Source organism: Scatophagus argus, chromosome 13, assembly GCF_020382885.2.
Source record: "Scatophagus argus isolate fScaArg1 chromosome 13, fScaArg1.pri, whole genome shotgun sequence".
NCBI classification, from domain to species: Eukaryota; Metazoa; Chordata; class Actinopteri; family Scatophagidae; genus Scatophagus; species Scatophagus argus.
This window is the reverse complement of record NC_058505.1, coordinates 8,316,154-8,338,454: the sequence shown is the minus strand read 5'-3', so window position 1 is coordinate 8,338,454 and position 22,301 is coordinate 8,316,154. Positions and strand designations below refer to the sequence as shown.

At 42.4% G+C, this 22,301-nt stretch overlaps 1 protein-coding gene across 6 annotated transcripts in view; it reads left to right on the top strand.

The window, feature by feature from the left end:
* mib1 (MIB E3 ubiquitin protein ligase 1) overlaps positions 1-20,046 on the top strand; it is a 50,972-nt gene extending 30,926 nt beyond the window's left edge. For 2 of the 6 annotated variants that reach the window (XM_046407867.1, XM_046407872.1), the window contains 10 exons: positions 9,259-9,391; positions 10,416-10,502; positions 11,002-11,160; positions 12,813-12,994; positions 13,744-13,933; positions 14,045-14,123; positions 14,300-14,458; positions 15,795-15,866; positions 16,554-16,654; positions 17,678-20,046. In XM_046407867.1, the coding sequence (XP_046263823.1) occupies positions 9,259-9,391; positions 10,416-10,502; positions 11,002-11,160; positions 12,813-12,994; positions 13,744-13,933; positions 14,045-14,123; positions 14,300-14,458; positions 15,795-15,866; positions 16,554-16,654; positions 17,678-17,818 (1,303 nt within the window). In that variant the 3' untranslated portion in view covers positions 17,819-20,046. The remainder of the gene's footprint in view (positions 1-9,258; positions 9,392-10,415; positions 10,503-11,001; positions 11,161-12,812; positions 12,995-13,743; positions 13,934-14,044; positions 14,124-14,299; positions 14,459-15,794; positions 15,867-16,553; positions 16,655-17,677) is intronic. The other 4 variants (XM_046407871.1, XM_046407869.1, XM_046407868.1 and 1 more) reach the window with 4 other exon arrangements.
* Positions 20,047-22,301: the final 2,255 nt, after the last annotated feature.

Here is a 22,301-nt window from a genome sequence, read left to right as displayed (position 1 = left end):
TCATAAGCTCATTCACTTCATTCAGGATGGTCGAATATTAGCGTTTTGCATGTTAAAATTGAGGACGGAGGTCAGTTTGGCATAGTGATGTGGCTGTTTGTGTTAGTGATTTTATCTGCTGTGTGTGTAAGCTTGTAATGTTTACAGAGTAATATATGATAATTCCTGATTGCAGGATGGTGGAGGCAATAAACTTGGTCAGGGGAATGGGTAGACGCAGTGCCCAGCTCTAATTCACTAAAAGATAACTGATCAGAGATATGCCAAAGTAACCTTTGGAAATCAAGTGAACTACACTTACTGAGTTCTCCGAACACACAAGGGGAGGTAATATCTTTATGGTGAACAATTATCATAACAAGCTCCTTGGAGCCTAAAGAGACTGATCCTGCTGATTTATTATTTGTAATTACAAATGTCTCCCTGGTATAATCTGTTATTATTTTCAGTTTTTCAATTAGACTCCACATTTTGTTGTTGCAGATTACTCTAGTAAAATTACTAGCCAAAGAACGTAACTTTAAATGCTGTAGCGCAGTGACTGGTCCAGTCAGTGAGCCTGCGTACCAGTTTGCTGCAGCCTGCAGTCTGACTTAATTGAAAAGTCACGCAATCCTAGAAGCCCCCCCAGTGTCCATCTCTGTATGAGCTGGGACCAGTCCAACAGATCAGCCAGAGGACAAGCTGATACAAGCCCCAATCCCCTTGTGACCAATCAGAACGCCTGCACTTCCTCTTAGGGCAGGGCCAACATTGGCTCTGAGCCAATAGATAAGCTCAGCCACGCTGTAATTCTCTGTCTGTCCTGTGGCATGCTGAAACATTGAGTTCTGGCTGCTATGTTGCTATAGCACATGTTGGGAAAGGGAGGGGTGGGGGTAGCAGGGAGAGGGAAGGATGGATGAGAGGAAAGAGAAAAACGAGGGATCAAGGGATGGATAGTGAGGGAGAGAGAGGGAGGGCTGCATCCCATACTGAAGGGACTCAAGGACATAAAGAGCTTTTGGGAAAGTGACTATAGCATGCAAAGAGAAAAGCTTGAATTGTAAAGCCACTATAAGCACTGATGGTATGTTTTTTTTCCCTACTTGCCAAACCTCGAAAGAGCAGGATTTATTTGTGGCACTTTAAATGGCTCAGCAATGCAGGTAATAAATATGACAGAGCAAGGTGATATACTTCTGCAGCACAGCTGTCAGGCATCTTTAATATTTTCTCCCTCCATTTAAAAACAAATGTACTTTATCTGTTTACTTGATTTATTTGAATAAGTAATAGAATTTATTTTTGTGTTTGATGGTTCTTTAACCTCAGTGATATCACTCCGGTTTGAGTTTTTATTGAAACACTGAGCAATGTCTTAGCTGAATGAACACATGTAAAACATCAATATAAATCTCTCAGTGCAGTAAATATGGTTTCACACAACACAAAACTCAAGAAAACATATCATCGAGTACATTTCAACTAGCTGGTCACACAGCACGATCGAATAGCGTGATTGAATATTGATATTTATTTTTATTTATTCCCATTTTGTTCTAGAGATAGACTTTTGAATAAAATTATTGCTAGCACCCTGGATTTTAAGATTTGGGTGGACCAGTTGCTCATGTCTTTTGATGTTGAGTATTGATACAGAGCCTAATATTTTTATTTTTTTTTTCTTTCTTATTTTTAAGGGTCTGAAATAGATCAGGCTATGAAATTTTTTGGTTTTATGTAAAAACAAATACAGTTTTTGTCAACACCGTGGGTATTGGTAACCCTAATGTACTTTGAGGGACACATTTAGGACAGTGTTCACATCTAAACCAAGCTTAGCTGTTGAATAATGCAGACAATGTTACCTTGGTAACCCGTACGGACACTGAAGTCGGTGGCTCCCATGTAAATGCAGTCTGACAGGTCAAGGGGATAAGGATTTGTGTTTGTTTGTGTTGTTTGCTGTGCTTTTGTGTGTGATTGTGTGTGTGTGTGTGTGAATTCTTGCATACGTTCATGCAAAGAATACTGAGGAAAATTGACAACGGCGCAGCACTTTCTTTGCAAAAAAGAATGACATGATTGAGATTATGAAGAACAGCTTACCTAGAGAGAAAACCCATTGAATTGTCGATCTGCGTGGAATATGTTTAAGTATCTGTGGAGCCGTATTGCTGTAATGTATAGTACATTCGAATAAGCTTCATTTCCCAGCCATGAACAAGTTTGCGGTTAGACATTTTGTGTGCTGCTCTGGGGCATATGGCCTGTTGTCTCAGTGCTTAGGGGAGGCAGTAGCTGATACAAGGCCCTTTGATCCCTGTTATTTCCCACTGCAAACAATAGGTATTAATTATCAAGCTGCTCTTTCAGCCATAATTTCTTCCTGTGCATGTGTGCTCAGAAGTGCTGAAAAAGTGAGTATGGCAGCTTGCTTGTGTCATACTGGATCTGTTCTGCCAGTTACTGTGGAAGTGAACTTGATGGCACCTTATTTCCGTTTTTCCGTTGTTTTGTGTAAGGGGCTTGCTATTTGTTAATGGACCTTCACAGGTTACAGCGTACAGAGATGAGCATTTTAGGGCAGCGTGAGGTTGAGTGTAATGTGTTTGTTGGGGCATGCCAGGGAGTGAGGGGTGATTTAAAGTGGTAGATTTGCAGTGAGACTGTAGATCATGGAGTCCTCTCAGACTGTCTGCACATGTGGTGACAGTGTGGCACGCTGCTGAGTGCCCGTCGATCGAAGGACCTTCAGCACGCCTGATTTCTCCACCGCTCTGTAAAACCTGGAGTCAATCCCATGCTTCTATTTACCGCTTTGTACCTCAGTGTGGAAGCACTTGCAGTTAATTTCACCAGACAGGAGTAAGTCTGATTTTGTTGCATAGAAGCTGAAATGAACTTTCTAATCACAAAATGCTCATTATCTCCTTCACAATGAAAGAGTCATTGTTGGTCAAAAATGAAGAATTGGCTTCACAGATAAGAGGTAATTCAGATGCTCCTTGGTATGTGAGCTTATGCCTAAAAACTGATAATGATGGCATGGTGGCTCAAAACAAAGACAGCTGATGACCTAGCAAGTTAGAACGGTGAAATTAAGGGTGCTTAACCTACAGACCAAGATGATGCCTTACAAAGTGGACAATGGGGCAGCTAAGGTTTGCTTAAGTTAGGTTTTGTCAAAATTTGACAGCTTGTAGCTCTGGTCAGAATCTAGTCAATAAGCCAAGCTGTGTATCAGTTCTCTATGGTGTGAGGCTTTAGCTGTGAAATAGCTGCACAGTTAATAATGATAATAATCATAATATGTTTCCACCTTGAACTTAAAAAAATAAACATTTTGGGTACATGAAGCCCTGGTTTGGGTTTTGGGTTCTCCCCCCATCAGCGTAACAGATACAAGGACCATTTGCTTTTAGTATAGTGTATTAATGAGCTCTGTTTATCAAACGGACGCACTGATGTGTCAAAATGTGTAGGTGTACATATTGGCGGGCAGATTTTGTTGTCATGAATTTAATTTTTGTGTTACAGTCAGAGAAAATCTGTTTTTGCAGCAGTTGTGTGAGTGGGCAGTGCTCTGTAGCATGATCCAGCAGGCAGCTTGTAGAAAAAGCGAGTGAGCCAGGTGAAGGGGTCAGAGATGATTTTCTTTGCTCTGTTAGCACCTTGTTTGAGGTGCAGTGACTGTAATGATAAGAAAGAAAGGCCAGCGTGTGTCAATGGTCTGGTGACAGCATGCTCAAGTCTGTTTGTATTGTGATTTGAGTTCAGTGATTTGAGCCTCATTTTTTTTTTCTGGCTCATTTTGTATGCTTAAGGTTTTTTGTTTGTTTGTTTGGATTTTTTTTTTTTGCAAATTGTAAATGCGTGTTCATTCCCTTTTGTCAGTCATAGGTAAATTAATTAATTGACTTAATGTTTATAAAGCACATTCATTTCAGTTCAATTTTACTACCATTTATTCAGCTGTCCTTCAGACTAAAATAAATGCACACCCTATTGCATTATGATCCGGGCCTATCCAAATCTGTGCGAAAGGTCATGTTCAATAATACCATGGTTGTTTTATAAGCTATGATGCTACTGCATTTGTCCTATATAGTACGCATGATTTAGGTGTGGCTTTATTCTAACTTAAGCTGCATCTCCTTGATTTATTTTTATGTCGTTCTTTTTTGGGTAAAAGGATGTGTATTATGACTGTTATGGCCAGTGCAGAAATGAGAATGAGGTACTAAGGAGAATAAAGTGCAAAGGAAGAGTAGCACGGGAAAATAATTGGGTCATCCCGAACCAATGGGACATTAACCCGCCATTGGGCTTCTCTGACTGTCTTGCTGCCTCCTTCTTCATAAATTGCTATGAATCAGGACACCCCATAATACCGGGTGATTTAAGGCTAATTAAGGCTAAGCCTTTATAGGCCCCCCATCCTCTTCCCAAATGGACAGACAGCTGTACCTGAGATGTTTGAAAATACACCTAGCGTCTCCTAAACAACCTTCAAGGCACTGGCAATAGCTATGGTGATAACCAAAACATCATAGATATTCACCCCTTTCCTGTCTTCCCCCTTCCCAGTTTATGCAAATAGTCCTTAATAAAAGCATGCTCACTCAGGGGCCTCAGGTACAGCCAGGCAGGGGAAGGTCACATTGTAGGGGAAATTATTCTCTTCACGGCATGGTAATGAAAGCCTTTTTTTATCGAGCGGAGCCAGTTAGGTTCTTGTCCTCAGCTTTCTGCTGCTCTGCTGACTTGGACGCTGCCTGTGTTTATTTACTCTGTCCACAGCAGGATGGCTGGTAGCTGTGGGACGGCCCTGACAAAGTGAACTGGTAACTAATTGCATCTAGGCGTGGAGCAGTGGCCATGATGAACTTTGAGGACTGCAGAGTTCAACCAGTTATATTTGGATGAGCGCTTCTAGGCTACCTAAATTATTTGTCACGCACAATATCTGTAGTTTCTTTGTTTTAAGGGGCTGCAGTCGAATTGATTGTTAAGTTTAGCCATTTTCATGTTTAAATAATGCCTGTTTCAGTCTTACAAACCATTTTTTAAAAAAAGCAAAAGGTAAAGTGACATTCTCATTGTTTTAAAGAAACAGTCCTATGACTCCAACCCCAGTAGTTGCCACTGTACCTCCCTGCACAGAGTGGAGGGGGGCCTCCATTTGGAGGTGCAGTGTGTTGCGTTTGTGAAAGATTTGTTGGTAACCGCATTCACTATTTCAGAGGACTTGAAAGTATTGATCCAGTCCTCGATAAGCTGACACGTCGTGTATCGTCTGAAGTCGTCTCATCTCGAAAGGCTATTCCATTTAGGACTCTTCCTCAGGGGAGAAAAAGTCCTTCCGGTACTGGAGAGGGAATGTACAGACAAACCTCATGTGACCAGTTCCATGAATTAGTAGTATGGTTAGGCAACAAAAAAGATCATTTCAAATAACGTCGCACCAACCTGGTGCACTTGCAAGCTCAATATAAGTAGGCCTCAATTAAATGTAGGCTAGACAGGAGGGGTAAAGCGAGGTTAGATTGTCCAGTAATTGATCCTAATTGGCGTTCTCTTTTACAGATAAAACAAAATAAATCTTTTAAAAAAAACAACAAAAAACGTGTTAAAATGGTCTACCCAAGTATACAAATATTATTAGAGGAAATGCATGAGGTGTGAGGGAGAGGGGAGATTTTAAAAACATTTTGATTAAGGTACAGGGGTATATATGATGTATTTGTATCTGCTGCTATATCTGTTCTCTCTGTTTGACCACATTAATACTTTCACAGTTCCAATACTGATCATTTTTAATATCGGTTTTATGAAGCAATTTATTTTCCTAAGGCATGTGGCACCTTTTGATGACAAGCTTCCAGTGCAGAATCTGGTTCTCCTTTCTTCAGCTTGAAGCCTTAGTTAATGGATGTGATGGTATGCCAAACACGTCTCCTGCATCAGAGTAACCATATGTTTGTGCGCAGCCATTAATCTCAGGCTGGATGTTGACTGTTCCCGTTTTGCCCTGTCCTACCCAAGTTATTGTCCTCCGACTCTCACTTCCTGTTGTAATAACGGCTACTGACCACCACGCAGATGGCTGTCAGCCAGGCGAGGGCAGCAGAAGGGCCCTGTCGACCCCTACACTCAAACACTCTCTCGCGAATACACACACACACAGGCAATTCCACTGTCTTACACGTAATGACAGACGCCAACACAAACAGGGCTGAGGGCATCAGAGAGCTTCCTGGTCAATGACGAATTGCAGCCCAAGACAACAGGGTCCTTGTGTGGTTCTCCTGAGGGACTCTTGAGAGCTCTCACAGGGTGACCCAGTTCCATCACATCTCCCCTTCTACATCTCTCCTCAGCTGCACATCCCTCTGCATTCACACAGACCATAGCAATGTTTTTAAAGTTCGGTTGCCATAAGGAAATCCGCCCTTCACTCTAAATGTCGGTCTCCTCCTGAGTTAGCTAAATGTTAACTCCCAGGTCAAGTCATTGTCTTCTGCTCAGTAGAGGGTCTGCAGCCAGAGCTGGGTAGACTCTCTTCTTCTGTCTCTCCCTCGACCATCAAGGGTCAACACACACTTTCTCTTATTCTTTCCTCAGTCATTGCTAACATCACTTACCCAAGAGATTAAAAAAAAATAGAATTTATTTCTTGGTTCACTCTCTTTTTTTCCCGCCTTTACAGCAAATGTCTTAACTGCAATGCAGCAGTGCCAGTATGGGGCATTAATATTAATGTCCGCCCATTTTGCCCAGCGTGGCAGGGAGCCTGTCAATCTAGGCTTCTAGTGGAGGCTCCCTATACCAGCAAACACCTGCCCAGCACTCATGTGATTGGTTCTGACAGTAGACGGTGCCATTCTGCCCCTATAGTGTAGCAGGCATGCTTTTACTGACCAGCTGATCTACACATAGTATATATTTGTAGGCAATCTAGATCACACAGATGTTCTGTATTGCACCAACAGGAGGAAGAAATAGGCACAAAAGAACAAAGGCTTTGTGTGGGACAGTTGCCCTTGATTCTAGCGGAAACTGATGTAGTTGAGGGGGAAAAAAACTGCATTCCTGTATTGTCTTACTTGAAAGTGCTATGTTTAACCACTGGGAATAAGTTTTACGTTATAGCTTCAGGCAAGAATCTGATGTGGCAAGGTTTTTTCTTGAATAATTTGCTTGTTTAAGTCTCAGCTCCTACCCAGTGGGAGCACCATGGATGAAATTACTCAAAAGTCCCCCTTGAGATGGTAAATCTACAGTATGCAAGCAAATAATTCTTTGTAACAAAGGCGACACATTGTGAATGTGAGATTAGTCAGAATGGGTGCGGTTGCTATCACATTTAAGCAGTGCTCTCTGCATTAAGTGGTTGAAGATAGCTGCAAGCAATGCAGGTGTGTGTGTGTGTGTGTGTAAGGCTCTGTGCAATGAGAGGTGGAGAGAGAGAGAGCGAGGGAGCCTGGGATCAGTGTGCTGCGCTGTTCATCACTGCAGCAGTACACCAGCTCCGGATCTCTGTCCGCACAGAGGTGCTGACTGCCTAACCCCCCCCCATCTCTGCCCCTCTTTCCCTGCTTCCTCGAGAGGGTGTGCTGATGATGCTCTCTTTCATAACTCCAGAAGGATGGAGACAAGCTTTAGGTTTAGCAAAAACCCACAGGGAACCAGCCATCCTGATTGCTTTCAGTGTGCAAGGCTGTCAGCATGTTGGCTTGCATTTCTTTCTTTTCTCTGTCTTAATAGTTAACAGTTTTCATTGATTGTGAGGGCTATGGCCTTCCTGTTCTGTGCTAGAGCCCATTTCCTCCCTGTACTGCTTCCAACCCTATTTACCTTACTGTAAACAGTGCTCTGTTCAGCCATATCAAAGTCAGAGTAAAATCAGCTGCCTGCTTTTGTCGCAGTTCAAAGATATTCATGATTATTCAGGGTTAATCAAGGTCAGAAGTGTTCCTTCCAGCGTTCCTGCTTTAGTGCTTATTGAAGGTACGTTGTGTACCTTACTACAGACAAGATAGAAGGACAATCCAGGGATATGGCTTTTAAATGTCTTACGTTATATTCCATAGTATTTGCACAAATTGAAAAGTTGTGTTTGAAGCCTTTGTTTCTTATCACATTTAACTGATTCACTGGTCATACGTTAAATTAGGGATGAGTCTCATTTCAGTAGTCTCATATACCGTATGCCTGGATGTATGCCCAGGGGCTAAAGCAAAAAGAGCAGGAAGAGAGGTGGGGGCATAGTGTTCAAACGCTAAACTAAAGCTGTATTGCTATGAAACTTAGCTAACAGTAGGAAGAAGGGTGTTTAAACCCATGTATTTGTGATTGCACCTATATTACCTATATTAAATTGCTCTCTCATGGAGCTTTTTGTGTATTTCGGATTTGATTTGGAATGGAAACGTGTGTGTGGCTTTTCTTTCTTAAAACTAAAATAGACTAGTCTATTTTTTTTTCTGTTATGCTGTAGGAAGTCACAGTCAGTCTCCTAGTTTAGCCCCAGTGTGACACTGTGACTTCTTCTCAGCCTTCCTCTTGTACAGTCGTCTTTGCAGCCACATCTCTTTATGGCACACATCCTCTAAATGACCTTCAGTGGCACAGAAATGACTGGCTCTTTTCACCACATCGAGCCACCTCTGTTTAACAGCACTGTTTAAACAATGGAATTTCTTCCCCCCGTTCTCACCCTGTCTGTCTCTTCCCCAGGAGGAGACCTGAGTGAATGCAGTTAAATCTTGTGTAATTACCATTTTGCCTCCCAATGATAGGCACTTTTGCACATCATCAAGGGAAAAGTGGCTTCCCTATTTAACAGCAGAGATGGTAGAGGGACGGGCACTCTAAAATAAGACCCGGCACTTATATCGCTCAAAGCTTGATGTAAATAACACTCTGCTTTGGAAAGCAACTCCTCCGTAAGTTGATTTAGCATTCTTGTCCCCATGTGTGAAAATGGGATATGCTCTGCTGTTTAAAAAAAAACGTTTAGGAATATACTGTGTATCAGCAGTGCAGGCGCTCTGATGTGTTTGCTTACAACAGCTTGTGTTTGGCCGTAAGCTGTCATACAGTGTATGAGACATTCCGCCAGAGATTGATTAATTTTAATAGTTTACAGAACAAACCATCAAATTAACTGTACTGTGTGTACCTTCTCTGGCTTTTTCAGTGATCCTTCCCAGATCAGTCCATTTAAGCACTCACCTTTCCCTTCTCTCTCCCTTTCTTCTCTCTGTGCAGTGCCATGCGTGTGCTGCTATCCAAACTGCCGAGGCCTTGGATTGTAGACGAGAAGAAGGATGACGGTTACACCGCACTGCACCTGGCTGCCCTCAACAACCATGTGGAGGTGGCTGAGCTGCTGGTTCACCAGGTAGCAACACACCAGCACTCACACACATGCTGTATAAATAGCTCATTTTAATGCAGGCTTAATCACTTAAACTGACAACAGATGCAATTACTCATACTGTATAAGAGATACAAAGCTGCCCAAAGCATAGCTGCATCAGCTCAGCCTTCACTTTTGCCTTTCCCTGACTATAGACCATTAAGAGCTGCTTCCACTGCACTCCCTGCAGCCAGCAAGCTGTAGACCACTTGAAGCTGCTATAACTCCCGTTTTTTTATTGAATCCATACGGTTCCCAGGGCCTCCAGGGGTATTCTTTAGTGCTGTTGGGCCCTCATATCCTCCTCCTCCTGCAATCATAGCTTCATACTCTTTTCCCTTCTGAGATTGCAGGTTTAACTCCCTGAAGTCTAAAACATACAGGAGTTTATAGCAAATGGCACCTGAACAAGTAGGAACTGGGTTAATTAGGATATGGTGAAAGGCAGCAATGTTGCTGCAACATTCCAACGCATGAATGCTCTCGGTGCAAGCTACATTTCAGCAAGGATGGCCTTTTTCCCAAGTCCCTGCAATGGGCTGGTTTGCAGTGATGGCTCAGCTTTCTATTCAGAAATTGCACCACACAACAAGGTGCACTGCAGATTCCCTGCCAGCCAGCCAGCCAGCCAGCTAGTCAGTCTGTCTTATTACTCGGAGTTTCACACACTGCCTGATCACAATGCTTATCTTCCTTTCACATCTTCTCAGCTGAGGTACTCGCAATTGGAAATGACAATCACATGCAGCATTATTGTCGGATGCGTTTCCCCCCCCCCCCAACACCCTAGGTGATACTTTGTTGGTTGGCGGGGTTGAAAGGAGGAAGGTTCAGTCGTGGCACATAAAGCCAGAATAGTTGTCACTATCTTTTATGTGGTAAACAGTTTACTTTTCAGCTGATTTTTTTTTCCTCATTTATCTGTCATGTCTATGTGCACATATGTATGTCTGATGCTTATATGTTTATTGTATGTGTTTGCTCCTCTCCCTTTCCCTCCTCTCAGGGCAATGCCAGCTTAGACATCCAGAATGTCAACCAGCAGACAGCATTACATCTGGCAGTGGAGCGTCAACACACCCAGATAGTCCGGGTTAGTGGGCTCTTTCTTTTCTTATCCTCCTTTCACATGCCTTCTATCATTTTTTTCTCCTCCTTGCCTCTTTCACTTCCACTGCAAACTAAAGACCATGTCTCTAGTTATCTCTCTGTCAGTCCCTCATTCTGTACTGTACCCAAAAGGGAGTAGAACAACATCAGTGCAGCCTCACATTTAATTTACACTAGTGGATGTCCTGCAGTCGAATGAGGTCCTGCTTCAGATTGATGCTGTGTAGGGAAAAATGCTCTCCGAGGCAGTGTCTTGGTTATAGTCATTTGGCGTAGTGTTGCATTGAGATAGCCACGTTGCCACCTTGTGGACTCAAGAAAAACTGCACTCCTTAATTGGCGAGCACAGCACCGACAAGCAGCAGCCTTGTAGATCAGCACCGTGGCATTTACAGTGTAGCATAAAATTAAAGTTGTTTTATGGTTGTTGCCGTTTGAGTTTCTGCCTGTTTGTGTGACTGTTTATGTGTTTTACTTCACAGCTGCTTGTGCGGGCTGAGGCCAAGCTTGATGTCCAGGACAAGGACGGGGACACACCGCTTCACGAGGCACTGCGTCACCACACACTGTCCCAATTGCGACAACTCCAAGATATGCAGGATGTCAGCAAAGTGGAGCCCTGGGAACCTTCCAAGAACACAGTACATATACCTCTATTTTTAACATCACTGTTCCTCCTAGATTACAGTAATTTAAGTCATGGTTCCTTAAGGTATCTTAAGACATCACAGCATTTATCAACAAGATAAGAGGTTAATATTAGAAATCAGGAAATCTGTTTGGCTGGAAAAGACACACAATGACTACTGCGTGTTGTAAAAACTTTAAACTACCTGGTGTTGCTCTGCTGTCACTCATGGTTCTTTAAAATGCTCAGTTCAAAGTTTAAAGCCTCGTTTTATTCATATTCTGTACCTGCTTCTTCCTGCTGACAAACTCTTGGGTCTTCCCCTGCATAAGTTGGACAAGTCCCCAGTGCATTGCAGGACTACAAAAATATTCACACCTAGGGACAGTTCATGCCACTTTTGCACACCAGCTTTGTGTGCGAAACAGAATAATGCACCCACTGCAACTTGCTTCAACTTTTACCCTGGACATTTTGTAATTTATCTGAGGTTGAAGAAAATTATTGATGCTTGAGAGTGCAGGAAGTCATTAACAACCTATAATAACTCAAATAAGTAATAACCAATTAGCAATAAGAGCCCATGGTCATATTTTCATACCAAAGCTGAACAGTTTCCGATCTGTACTGACCTACCCGGATTAACAGCAAACTGGGGTTATTATTATCAGGTCACTGAACAGATATGTCTAATCAGACTTATTAGATATCTTGGCATCATTCTGCAGTACCTGTATACACTCCTGTGTAAAATCAGCATGTGAACCACTTGCCGGTTGCGTGAAAAATGACTGCAGATCACATTCAGACTAGAAGCTGCTTCAAGCTTCACTTGACAGCGCAGTCTGCACCAACCCATCATTCAGACCGCAACCAGACAGTAGCACAGAGCAGTCAACCAGCTCACTGCCGCCTCTTGACCAGCCTGAATGAGCTTGTTCCTCTGTAGAGGCCAAGAGGGGCATGTCAGACCCCCCAACCCTCTTCATGTTAACACTACATCACTAATCCCTACAGGGGATGAGTTTCAGGCTACAGTGCCTAGACTTACCTTACCTGTCACCTTCTGTCTCACGCCTACTTCTTTTTCATCTCCTACTCCTCTTCCTCTCCTCTATCCCCATTGATACCCTCTCTGGTTCCTCAGAAGAGGAGCGGAACAGACAGACAGCAGACCTAATTGAGATATGTGCAGTTGGGTCACTCTCCCGTCACCCACCCCCCTTCACGATGAGAATTGAATTAGCCGGCCCGATGGCTCCATCAGCAGAGATGTAAAAGCTAGTGGTTGAAGACACTCAGACATGGAAGGCCCAAATTGCTAGTGTGTGAGAGAGAGGGGCTTTGGATTGGGGTAGACTGAGTGAGGTGATGAGCTGGAGGAGGGAGCAAGAGGCAGGGCAGGTAATGGGATTCTGGGTGGTGTGTGTTTATGTGTGTGTGTTTGTGTGTTTGCTTTGATTGACTAATTAGTTGCAGGTGGACAGTACTTTGACAGTACTTTGGTTCATATGAATCAACATGTTAAATTCAGCACTCCTTACTCTTAAACTGTGCATTAATGATTTGAGTACCCGCTGGATTCAGTCTCTTGTGCCAAAAGTCGGAAGCTTGATGTGTCTCTGATTTTTCTCTGTTTTTGCGTGTCTGTCTGTGTGTCTGCAGTTAATCATGGGCTTGGGCACCCAGGGGGCGGAAAAGAAGAGCGCAGCATCCATCGCCTGCTTCCTGGCAGCTAACGGAGCAGACTTGACCATTCGTAACAAAAAGGGCCAGTCCCCTCTAGACCTGTGTCCTGACCCCAGCCTCTGCAAAGCTCTGGCCAAATGCCACAAAGAGAAGAGCAGGTAAACATCCATTAAAGGAACAGTTTGACATTTTACAAAATGTATCTATTGGCTTTCTTGCCAAGAGTCAAATAGGAAAGTCAATACCACTCTCATGTCTGTCTGTTAAATATGAAGCTGGAGCCAGGTGATGGATAGCTTATATTAAAGTGAAGACTGGAAACGGGGAAACAACTAGTGTACTCTTTTGTTCCAAGTCACTTTGGACAAAAATGAACGTAATGTAATGCCTGGAACCATCCACAATAACAGCAAATTGTCCTTTTTACTACATCTTTGTCATGCTATGTCTGCTCATGTCAAAACAGTCAAGCACACCCAGACATTTCATCTATTTAGTCTACTTTTCACATTTATGTGGCCAAGAAGCACTTAACCGTTCATCAAACTGACATTACGATGCTTCTGAAAAGTCTTTCATCAAGCCAAAAGCTCTTGCTTACTCAAAGGAATAATAGGGATGAACTTTTAATGTGTTTGGTACTTTGGTGTTCAAGCACCCATAGTGGTTGTAATAACACCTGAAAGAGGAAAAAGGAAGAAAACACCATCTCAGGAAAATCAGTGATTTTCTGTCTTTGCTAAAAATGTTTCATGAGAGGAAACATGTTTCTTGGCTCTTCTTCCTCATTTTCCTTTTTTTTTTTTTTTTTTTAAATCTCTCCTTCTCTCATTTTTTGTTCTCTGTCAGCTTCTCTTTCTTGTAATCTTCTGCTCTCTCTCACACACACACTGTGGTTTTATTCCAGTGGCCAGGTGGGCACTCGCAGCCCATCTCTGAACAGCAACATTGAGTCACTGGAGGAGTGTATGGTGTGTTCAGACATGAAGAGAGACACTCTGTTCGGGCCCTGTGGACACATCGCCACCTGCTCCCTTTGCTCGCCTCGTGTCAAGAAGTGTCTCATTTGCAAAGATCAGGTCCAGTCAAGAACCAAGGTATCAGAAGCACTTCTGCCATCTGTCCCGCCCAGAAACAGACACATACAACAAGAGGGTGGATAAACACTTTGGTTCCCCCTTTCCGTTATTCACTTTGTCTCTCCACAGATTGAGGAGTGCGTCGTCTGCTCTGACAAAAAGGCAGCCGTGTTGTTCCAGCCCTGTGGTCACATGTGCGCTTGTGAGAGTAAGTTACACATACACAACATCATAACATTCACTTTTGCACCCACTGTTCAATTTTGGCTTTGTCTTTTTGACCAGTTATTGATTTGAAGAAGAAGAAGAAAAATAAAAAAAACAATGTACACAAAACAAACATGTGCATCCAGGTCTGAACAGGATGTGTTCTGTTGTCACCAGACTGTGCCAGCCTCATGAAGAAGTGCGTACAGTGCCGGGCTGTGGTGGAACGCCGCACCCCCTTTGTTCTGTGCTGTGGAGGGAAAGGTATGGAGGATGATGCCGATGATGATGATGATGGTGATGATGATGATGATGATGATGATGATGATGACCTTAGTGAGTGAATCTTCCACACATTCCCTTTTAATCCCCCTCTCTTTTTCCTTCGTACTTCTTCTTTTTTAGTTTCCACTTGCCCTTTCTGTCTTTTCCTTTGTTACTGCCTTGTTTATGTCTTTTATTCCTTTGTTTGCATTGTTGTTGTTTTTTTTTCATCATAGCAATTTACAAATTAAGTCACACATTTGAATCAATTCATTTTAGTTTCCAAACTTTTTTCTTTTTTCTTCTTTTTTTTAGATCTGTATGTTTTAATCACTGCATCCATTTTGATCATGTCATGTGACCCGGCTTGTTTAGAGATTGGCTGAAATGAAAAGTGGCTTCACAATTGCTTGGCTGCCTTTTTCTGAAATTTGTGACACAGATCTTCCAAAGGAGCATGATTTTGTCTTTCAAATCATAACTTTTTGTAAGTAGGATCCCTGTGCCATTTCTAGATTGAGTTTGACCTCGTTGACCTGCTCTGAATAATACAATATAGTCAGAGCTTATAGCTAACCTGGTTACTTTGGCCTCTAATAGTCTGACTAATCACATTCGCATAAAATAGATGGACTTATTTGTAAGCATATGGTAAACATCCTGTAATCAAAATGATATATGCATATATATATCAAAATGATATATGCGCAGTACATCTTCTTGTGTCTCCAAGTTGAACACCGTGTTTTGTTGCACCCACCCTTGTTTGGGTGGTGTATCCCAGCAGTGGTTATTCCCTATCGTGTTTTCCACATTTCATTTGGACTTAAAAGGGAAACGATTGTACATTCACCAACCTCATGTTTACCCATGTTAATGATTTAATTTTCCTCCATGTATCGGCTTGTTGGCATGCAGATCTTACTTGCTGTTGTTATCAGACAGACCAAAGTTGATGCAGACCCAAACACACATACACTCATGCAAGGGGCAGCATTGATTGTTTACCTCCTTTCCCTTCATCCTGGTGAACATCGACTGTTGATGTCTGTTACCAAAGCAAATCTAGTGCACGAAAATTCATCAGTCACTTTGATTGTTTTGGCTCCCTCTTTCTCTAGTTTAGTGCTTGGTTTTCCTAGTGTACTTGTAACAGAGTGAGCACAGGCCTTAGAGCATTGAATGACAGACAAAATGAGAAAGAGTCACGTGCCGATTTCACATAGAAGCGACTCTATCTCCCTTTCTTTCCCTGATCACTGTTTCCAACTTGCTAGTTGCTACTTTCTCTTCAAATTCTTTCTCTGAACCTCCCTCAGAGGCTGTAGTGAGTAGTTTTGGTTCTCTGGCCAACTGTTGAGCTGGTGAGGACGGCTCCTGCTATAACAATGTGACTGGTTATTCCCAGCAGGGAGCTCTAACACTATGGCAGGAGGATCGCAGGATCTTCTCCAGCCCAACAATCTGGCACTAAGTTGGTGTAAGTATACCTCTATAATCCCCTCCCTTATCAGACCCTTTTTTCAAGGCTCCCCACAGTGCTGCCCTGGCCCCTATCCCCTCCCCTGAAACCACCTCCCTCTCTCTTCCAGCGATAAACACACACACACACACACACACAAAATACACACTTCACAGGATATGCTGATGCCGTATATGTGTGATGCACCCACCAAGAACCTCACTGGTGCTCACTGTTTGTGGCCCCCAACAGGGCCCCGATGTAGACAAACCTTGTTGAGCGCTCAGATAATGTATTCATGCAGTTCCTCTCGGGTATCATCACACACATGCATCAGGTGGCTTTCTTACAATGACCATAGCCCTGTGTGAAGCCAGTTTCACATATTTCACATAATTGCAAAGTATTTATGTGTGAATTCACATCATTTAAAGGTGAATGCATTGCCAACACAGACTGCTAGAGTTTTGAGCTTCCATGCATAATAAAAATCAGATTGCATGTGTTTCTTATCCATGCTTGTTTCACAGCAGCAATGTCGGTGTGGCTATATTTCTGTTTAATTGGCTATATAGTTCATCTTTATGAGGAGGTGAGGTTTGATGTGACCGCCTGTGCAAACTGATTTTTTTTTTTAATTCTCTAAGCTGGTAACTGAATTCCCTTTATTCCTCAATATGCCTTTGTGTCGTTGTGTCCAAGCAGCCAGCGGAAACATCCCAGCCTTGCAGAGAGACAAGGACAACACCAACGTCAACGCTGACGTACAGAAGCTACAGCAGCAGCTGCAGGACATCAAGGAACAGGTAACCCCAAACTCTGTTCCACAGAAGATGGTTTGTTATAGATGACTTTTCCAAGTGCTGTATTCATAAGTATTGTTTCTGCTTGGCAGCAGGTCATGGCAGGATGGAAAAAAAAGTTATTTAAAAGAAGTTACATGCTAAATATCAGAGGCAGTGGCACCAGGCATTCTGCAATTTTGATTTTGACATTAGCCGGACGTTAGGTAATAAGGTTGCAAACCCTCTAGGAATATTCCTAAACAATTTTTCATTTCGTCAGGTAAAATTTTTTTTCCATTAGGCCGATGTGACGTGTATCTAATAATATGAATGGAAATGCTGAACAGAAACTTGGGGTAATTTGTACATTGTAACATACCAGGTTTTTTTTTTCTACACGCATCACAACATGTGTTAGTAAACGTAAACTGAGAACTTTGAATTTAATTGAGAAATTGAACGACTTAATTTTTCCAACATGAACAAATTTTTTTAATCTGCAAAATCTGCCATATTTTTCACAATTTCCCAGTTTTGATATTCAAGAATATTTCACCTTAAAAATGATGTAATTATTATAGAAAAGTGAGAAAATCTACAGATTCTTTACATTTGAGAGCCAGCAAGTCTGCAGAATATTTTCTTAATAAATAACTTGGTTAATTATGAAAATTAGTTAGCTAATCATTTCAGCTCTACTGACAATTATTTTTAAGATTACAGACTCAGAACCAAACCCGACACTGTAGTAGCAACTGCACCACCTCTTGTGTTGAAAATTATGTTTCATCATAATGTGGGTCAGTTGGACACACCCTGTTTTTAACATTGACACAAACCAAGAGTGACTCGTAAACTACTGAGTAGGAACACAATGGAACGGGATGAATGGTGCTGTAAAACGTTGGGTCATCAAACGGATGTCTGCGTCATAAAAGTTTTTGTAAAGGGCTTGGCTCAGTTAGTGATTTCTCTCTGTGTATTTTACGTATTTATTTGAGATTAAAACATGAACTGTGATTACTTCTCCTCGTCTGCCTGCAGACCATGTGTCCGGTGTGTCTGGACCGGCTGAAGAACATGATCTTCATGTGCGGCCATGGCACCTGCCAGCTGTGTGGAGACAGGATGAGCGAGTGCCCCATCTGCCGCAAGGCCATCGAACGTCGCATCCTCCTCTACTAGATGTCCCCCCCCCCCCCACAGACTCTCTTTCTTCTCTCTTCTCTTTAAGCCCACACTGACCACGCCTGCAAAGCCACAATCAAACCAGCTGCTGCTGCCGCTGCTGCTGCCGCTGCTGGTCGGCCATCCTCACAGCACTCGAGTCATCAGGTCAAGGGCGTTTTCAAATGTCTTACTCGACACTACAAATGCTCTCTTAATGGTTTGTTTGTGTTCAGATGAAATTTCTGTTACAAAACCATGAGATAATATGAACTGACTTTTATGAATTTTGTTGTTCTGTCATCATGTGTCCCAACTGCAGCCAGAAAGACTTTTTCTCATTTGTTGTTCACCAAGTTTTTCCCGTCTTATTCTCCTTTCTGTGTCTTCTTCTCTGTTTTTACATGACAAGTGAGACTTCTTTTCTCCGAGTCTGTGGTGACTCCTTTAGACCCTTGGTCTGGATATATACTTTAGGGGCAAGTCCCATTTCTGGATTTAATCCTAGAACAGCTCTGAGTATCAGAGCAAATTCAGAAGTGCGGTGAAGACGTTTGCCTGTTACCTTTTGATGTAATGTTCATGTGGATCTGTTGCAGTTCAGTGCAGGCTGCAGTCATGTTTTATTGTATTTGTAAATCTAATCTTCATGCACGTTTATTGGTATCGGAAGCTCCAGAAGTACTTTGTTTTTTCACAACACTATGGTAAGTTTGTGACACACAACTGTTTGCACCACTTGAAAGTTCAGTGAGTGTTTTCGCCTCATGTCTGTTCAGTTTGGCTGTTGTGACTTGCTGTGTGCCGACTGTACTTGCAGTTGAAGACCAAACGTTGGCAGTTTTGCGGTAGAAAAGCCGAGTCAGGGTAGAGCTCTTTTCTTGGAGGTCCACTTAAGCTCGGTGATTAAAAATGCAGAGTTGTGGGGACTGTCAGGTAGCACACCACACGCGTACTTTGTTCACCAAGCTGTACTGAGACAGATGGCGGATGTCGCAAACACCCCTTTGGCTGCCAGAGCCGTCATGGAGGGATTTGAGAATTCAAGACAAACACCCAGACTCACTCAGATTCAGCTTCTGTCCAGTGAAGAACCCCTGTTGTGCCTGTTTGTTGTACTCACAAACCCACAGGATGCAAATATATCTTGTCACAACTTGATGTGTAACTGTAGAGACTTGGTGGTATTTGTCTGACAAAAATCCGTACAATTCACTGAGCGTTGCTGATTTACCATTGACGAGTGTGCCATTTGCTTCCAAAAATCTACTTGTTAAATAACTTGTATGGGGACAAGGTGCTCTTTATCTTGTATTACTTTTTTATTTAAGTGTATTTCCTTTTCTCAAAATCAACATTTATTGAGCTAGAGAGTACAATCTATTAGAACACAAAGATGAAAGTGTAGAATAAATTATTTTGTATTGCTGCCCAAAAAAAAATAGGATTTATAGGTATTACTGCCTCCCTGATATGTAGCCTCAAAATCTCTCAGACATCCTGCTTTGATATTAATGTTGAGTTACGTTTGTGATATTTTTCTGTTTGCTTTTCGTTGGCAATGGCTTTCTAGCAGTCATCAGTAGAAGCGTTTTTTCTCTTGAATAGTTCTCTGTAAGTCTAACACTTGTTCATTTGTGAAACAACAAGAAGAAAAAAAAAAGACATTTTGTTGTCAAAAGTGTCGTGTGTCTTCTCACCAGTGTTTTATTTGGGAGGGAAGGTAATGGTTTTTAAAGACAGAACTTGCCTTACCTCTTTTAAAAGGCAGTTGCCCATGTGGAGACTCAGTGGTGGCGAGCTCGCTCCGCTACGTGGGGGAATAATTTTCAACCGCATACAAGCATTTTTTATTTTATTTTTTTTTCTTTTAGGACTGAAAGCAACTTTTTTGAGTACACTTTTTATTCTTTTCATTGATCATGATAACACTTTAAGCTAGAAGCACTAATACGCTTTATGGTAGTGTTGTCTTGTTAATGGTTGTTATGAAAAAAAGCCTATTTTGTACTTTATTTTCAATACCTGTAACTGTCCTGTTGGAAATGTATTGGTAGTGTTTTCTTTGGCATGAATGTTTGACCTACGCAGTACGACATGTATCATGGAAAGTGTTCAGTCTGTATTGCTAATAAGTGCTTTTAAAACAACCATATAGCTGAAATAAAGTTCTAAATGAACCATGGGACATTAGAAGTTTGTTTCTCTAACTTCTTCTGCTGAATGGTTCATTAGCTTTTCTTTTTTTTCTTTTTGTTTTTGTTGTTTTTTCAAGTGGAGCTCAGATGTAGTCGGCTTCTTATAAGCAGAAAATTAGCATTTTGTTGCTTTTCTCCTGCTGTGCAGCGTCTGCCTCGCAGAGGAGACAGGGTGGCAGAGATGGGAGGTGTGAGGTAATTGAAAGTGCTAACACCTAATAATGACTCGGCACCAGCGTGTGATAGGTCAGCTATGCTAATCAGAGAGAAAGGAGAGAAAAAGGAGTAAAGAAAACCACTCAGGAGTTGCAAGAGAGACCCAAATAGAGTGATGTATCTTCTCCAGTGAGCGGTGTGACAGGAGGACATCTCACAAGGCATCTCCATAACGCTAAGAAATTATGACCAAAGGCCATTTATGTTCTAGCTCATTGACTAGTCCATTCATAACCTGGACATCTTTGGGCTCGACTCACACGCAGCAGCAGTATGCAGCTCCTCATAACAAGACATTCATCATGCTGTCGCCTTCTCACTCTGTCACTGCAAGCCGACTGTAGGGGAGACTCTGACACCTCCTCATACCCTCTCAGATCTCTGACTTGGCACGAGGCCTAGACAGTTGGTGTATAGACTGTTGTCATGTCTTTGTCGTTTTACTCAAGTACCTGTCTTTAAAACAATGGGCCCTCGAATGGTTTACCTGCTGCGGTGTTAGTCAGCGAGTAAACGGCAGCTGCTGTTGGCCACATTTTCTGCGCGGAGAACATATACGGCCATTAGTACATGGATATGATTCTGCAGCTGTTTTTAATTGTCTGGGCCCCTTAGTTCCACTTAAGGGAAATCATAATGCTACAGCATGCAATGATATTGTAAGATGAGATTTATTTTCACAGATTACCTAATTTTACAAACGTTTATGAGGGTGATTGACATAATTTAACCAATGGAAATTGTGTATTCACTGATCCAAACGACCATGTTTTTGCAAAGACGGGGGACTGCGTAATGCTTTGCACATTGCCTGTGGTGTTAGTAATTGTTTGGTTTGGCAGAGTGATTTGTCATGACACGGTGAAATGATGTCTAACATTTACTAACATCAGAGTTCCACTTGTGGACAGTGGAGGTTACCTTGCAGAAACTGCCCCTGTGCTTTTACGTATCCATGAAAATAAAGCTGCAGCCAAGGATTATTTTCCTTATCCATTTATTTATTATAATGTTCTTGATTAACCATCTGTATTGTGAAATGCCACAAAATAGTGAAAAATGCCCCTCATAACTTCCCCAGATCCTTTATTTTAGTTGACCAACAGTTCAAAACCTAAAGAAATTTAACTTACAACAATATAAAACAGAAACCCCCACAGATTCAATCACATTCAACCAAGGTGGATGCAGAGATCACAGACTCTTTCACTTAATAACACATAAATTAATCGCTTTGACGATTCATTTTCCAGCAGTAGTTTTCTAGATTATGTGGTATCATCAGTCTTGTGGAAAACCTGATGAATGGAGGCTGATTGGCAGCATATAAAACCCAGGTTTTCAATCAGAATCAGTTTTATCGATGATTTCATTCCTCTCTGGTCTCATATTTGGCAATGACAAATTCCACAATCACAAATGAGTGTGATATTTGCAATGTAAACTTACATTTGGCTGTGTATCCTTGTGTGTGTCAGAATCATGAAAGTAGACTGTTAAAATAGCCTGCAAGTTGACATTCAGAGGTGAATGTCAGGACCAGGCCGCTTGTCCATCATTCTGACTGACTGCAGACCAACCCTGCCATGCTGACTGAGTGTCAGGGTGCTGGAGACGCCACTATCTCTTCTGCTCCTGGGGAGGATCCCTGACTGCCACGCATGCCGGTTTCATCTGCTCCAAGACTGCAGTGTTTGCTGACTGGACTGCAGGGGTTGTTACTCCCACACCAGGGGGGTCAGCTAATCCACTGGCTGCCCCGCACATTGTGAGTGATTGTGGCCCAGCACTGCAGGCATGACTGAGCAGCAGATAGAGATGAATTGAACCCCTGGAGAGGAGAAAAGGTAACCACGATCAGGAAAATGACTGTGACCCTGCTGTAAGTCTGCGCTGTGATCGCTGAGAAGGGTCGGTGACATCCATCTGCCACTGGAGTCGGCATGCCACAGGGGAGGAAAAGTCTGTCTGACAGCCTCCCTCCGGGCTTTGCCCTTGGCGCTCCTTCTGAAATTATGACCTGACAGGAATGAATAGACCGTATTCGCTCCACATTTTCTGTGAGGTGAAGTTCTGACAACAGGATT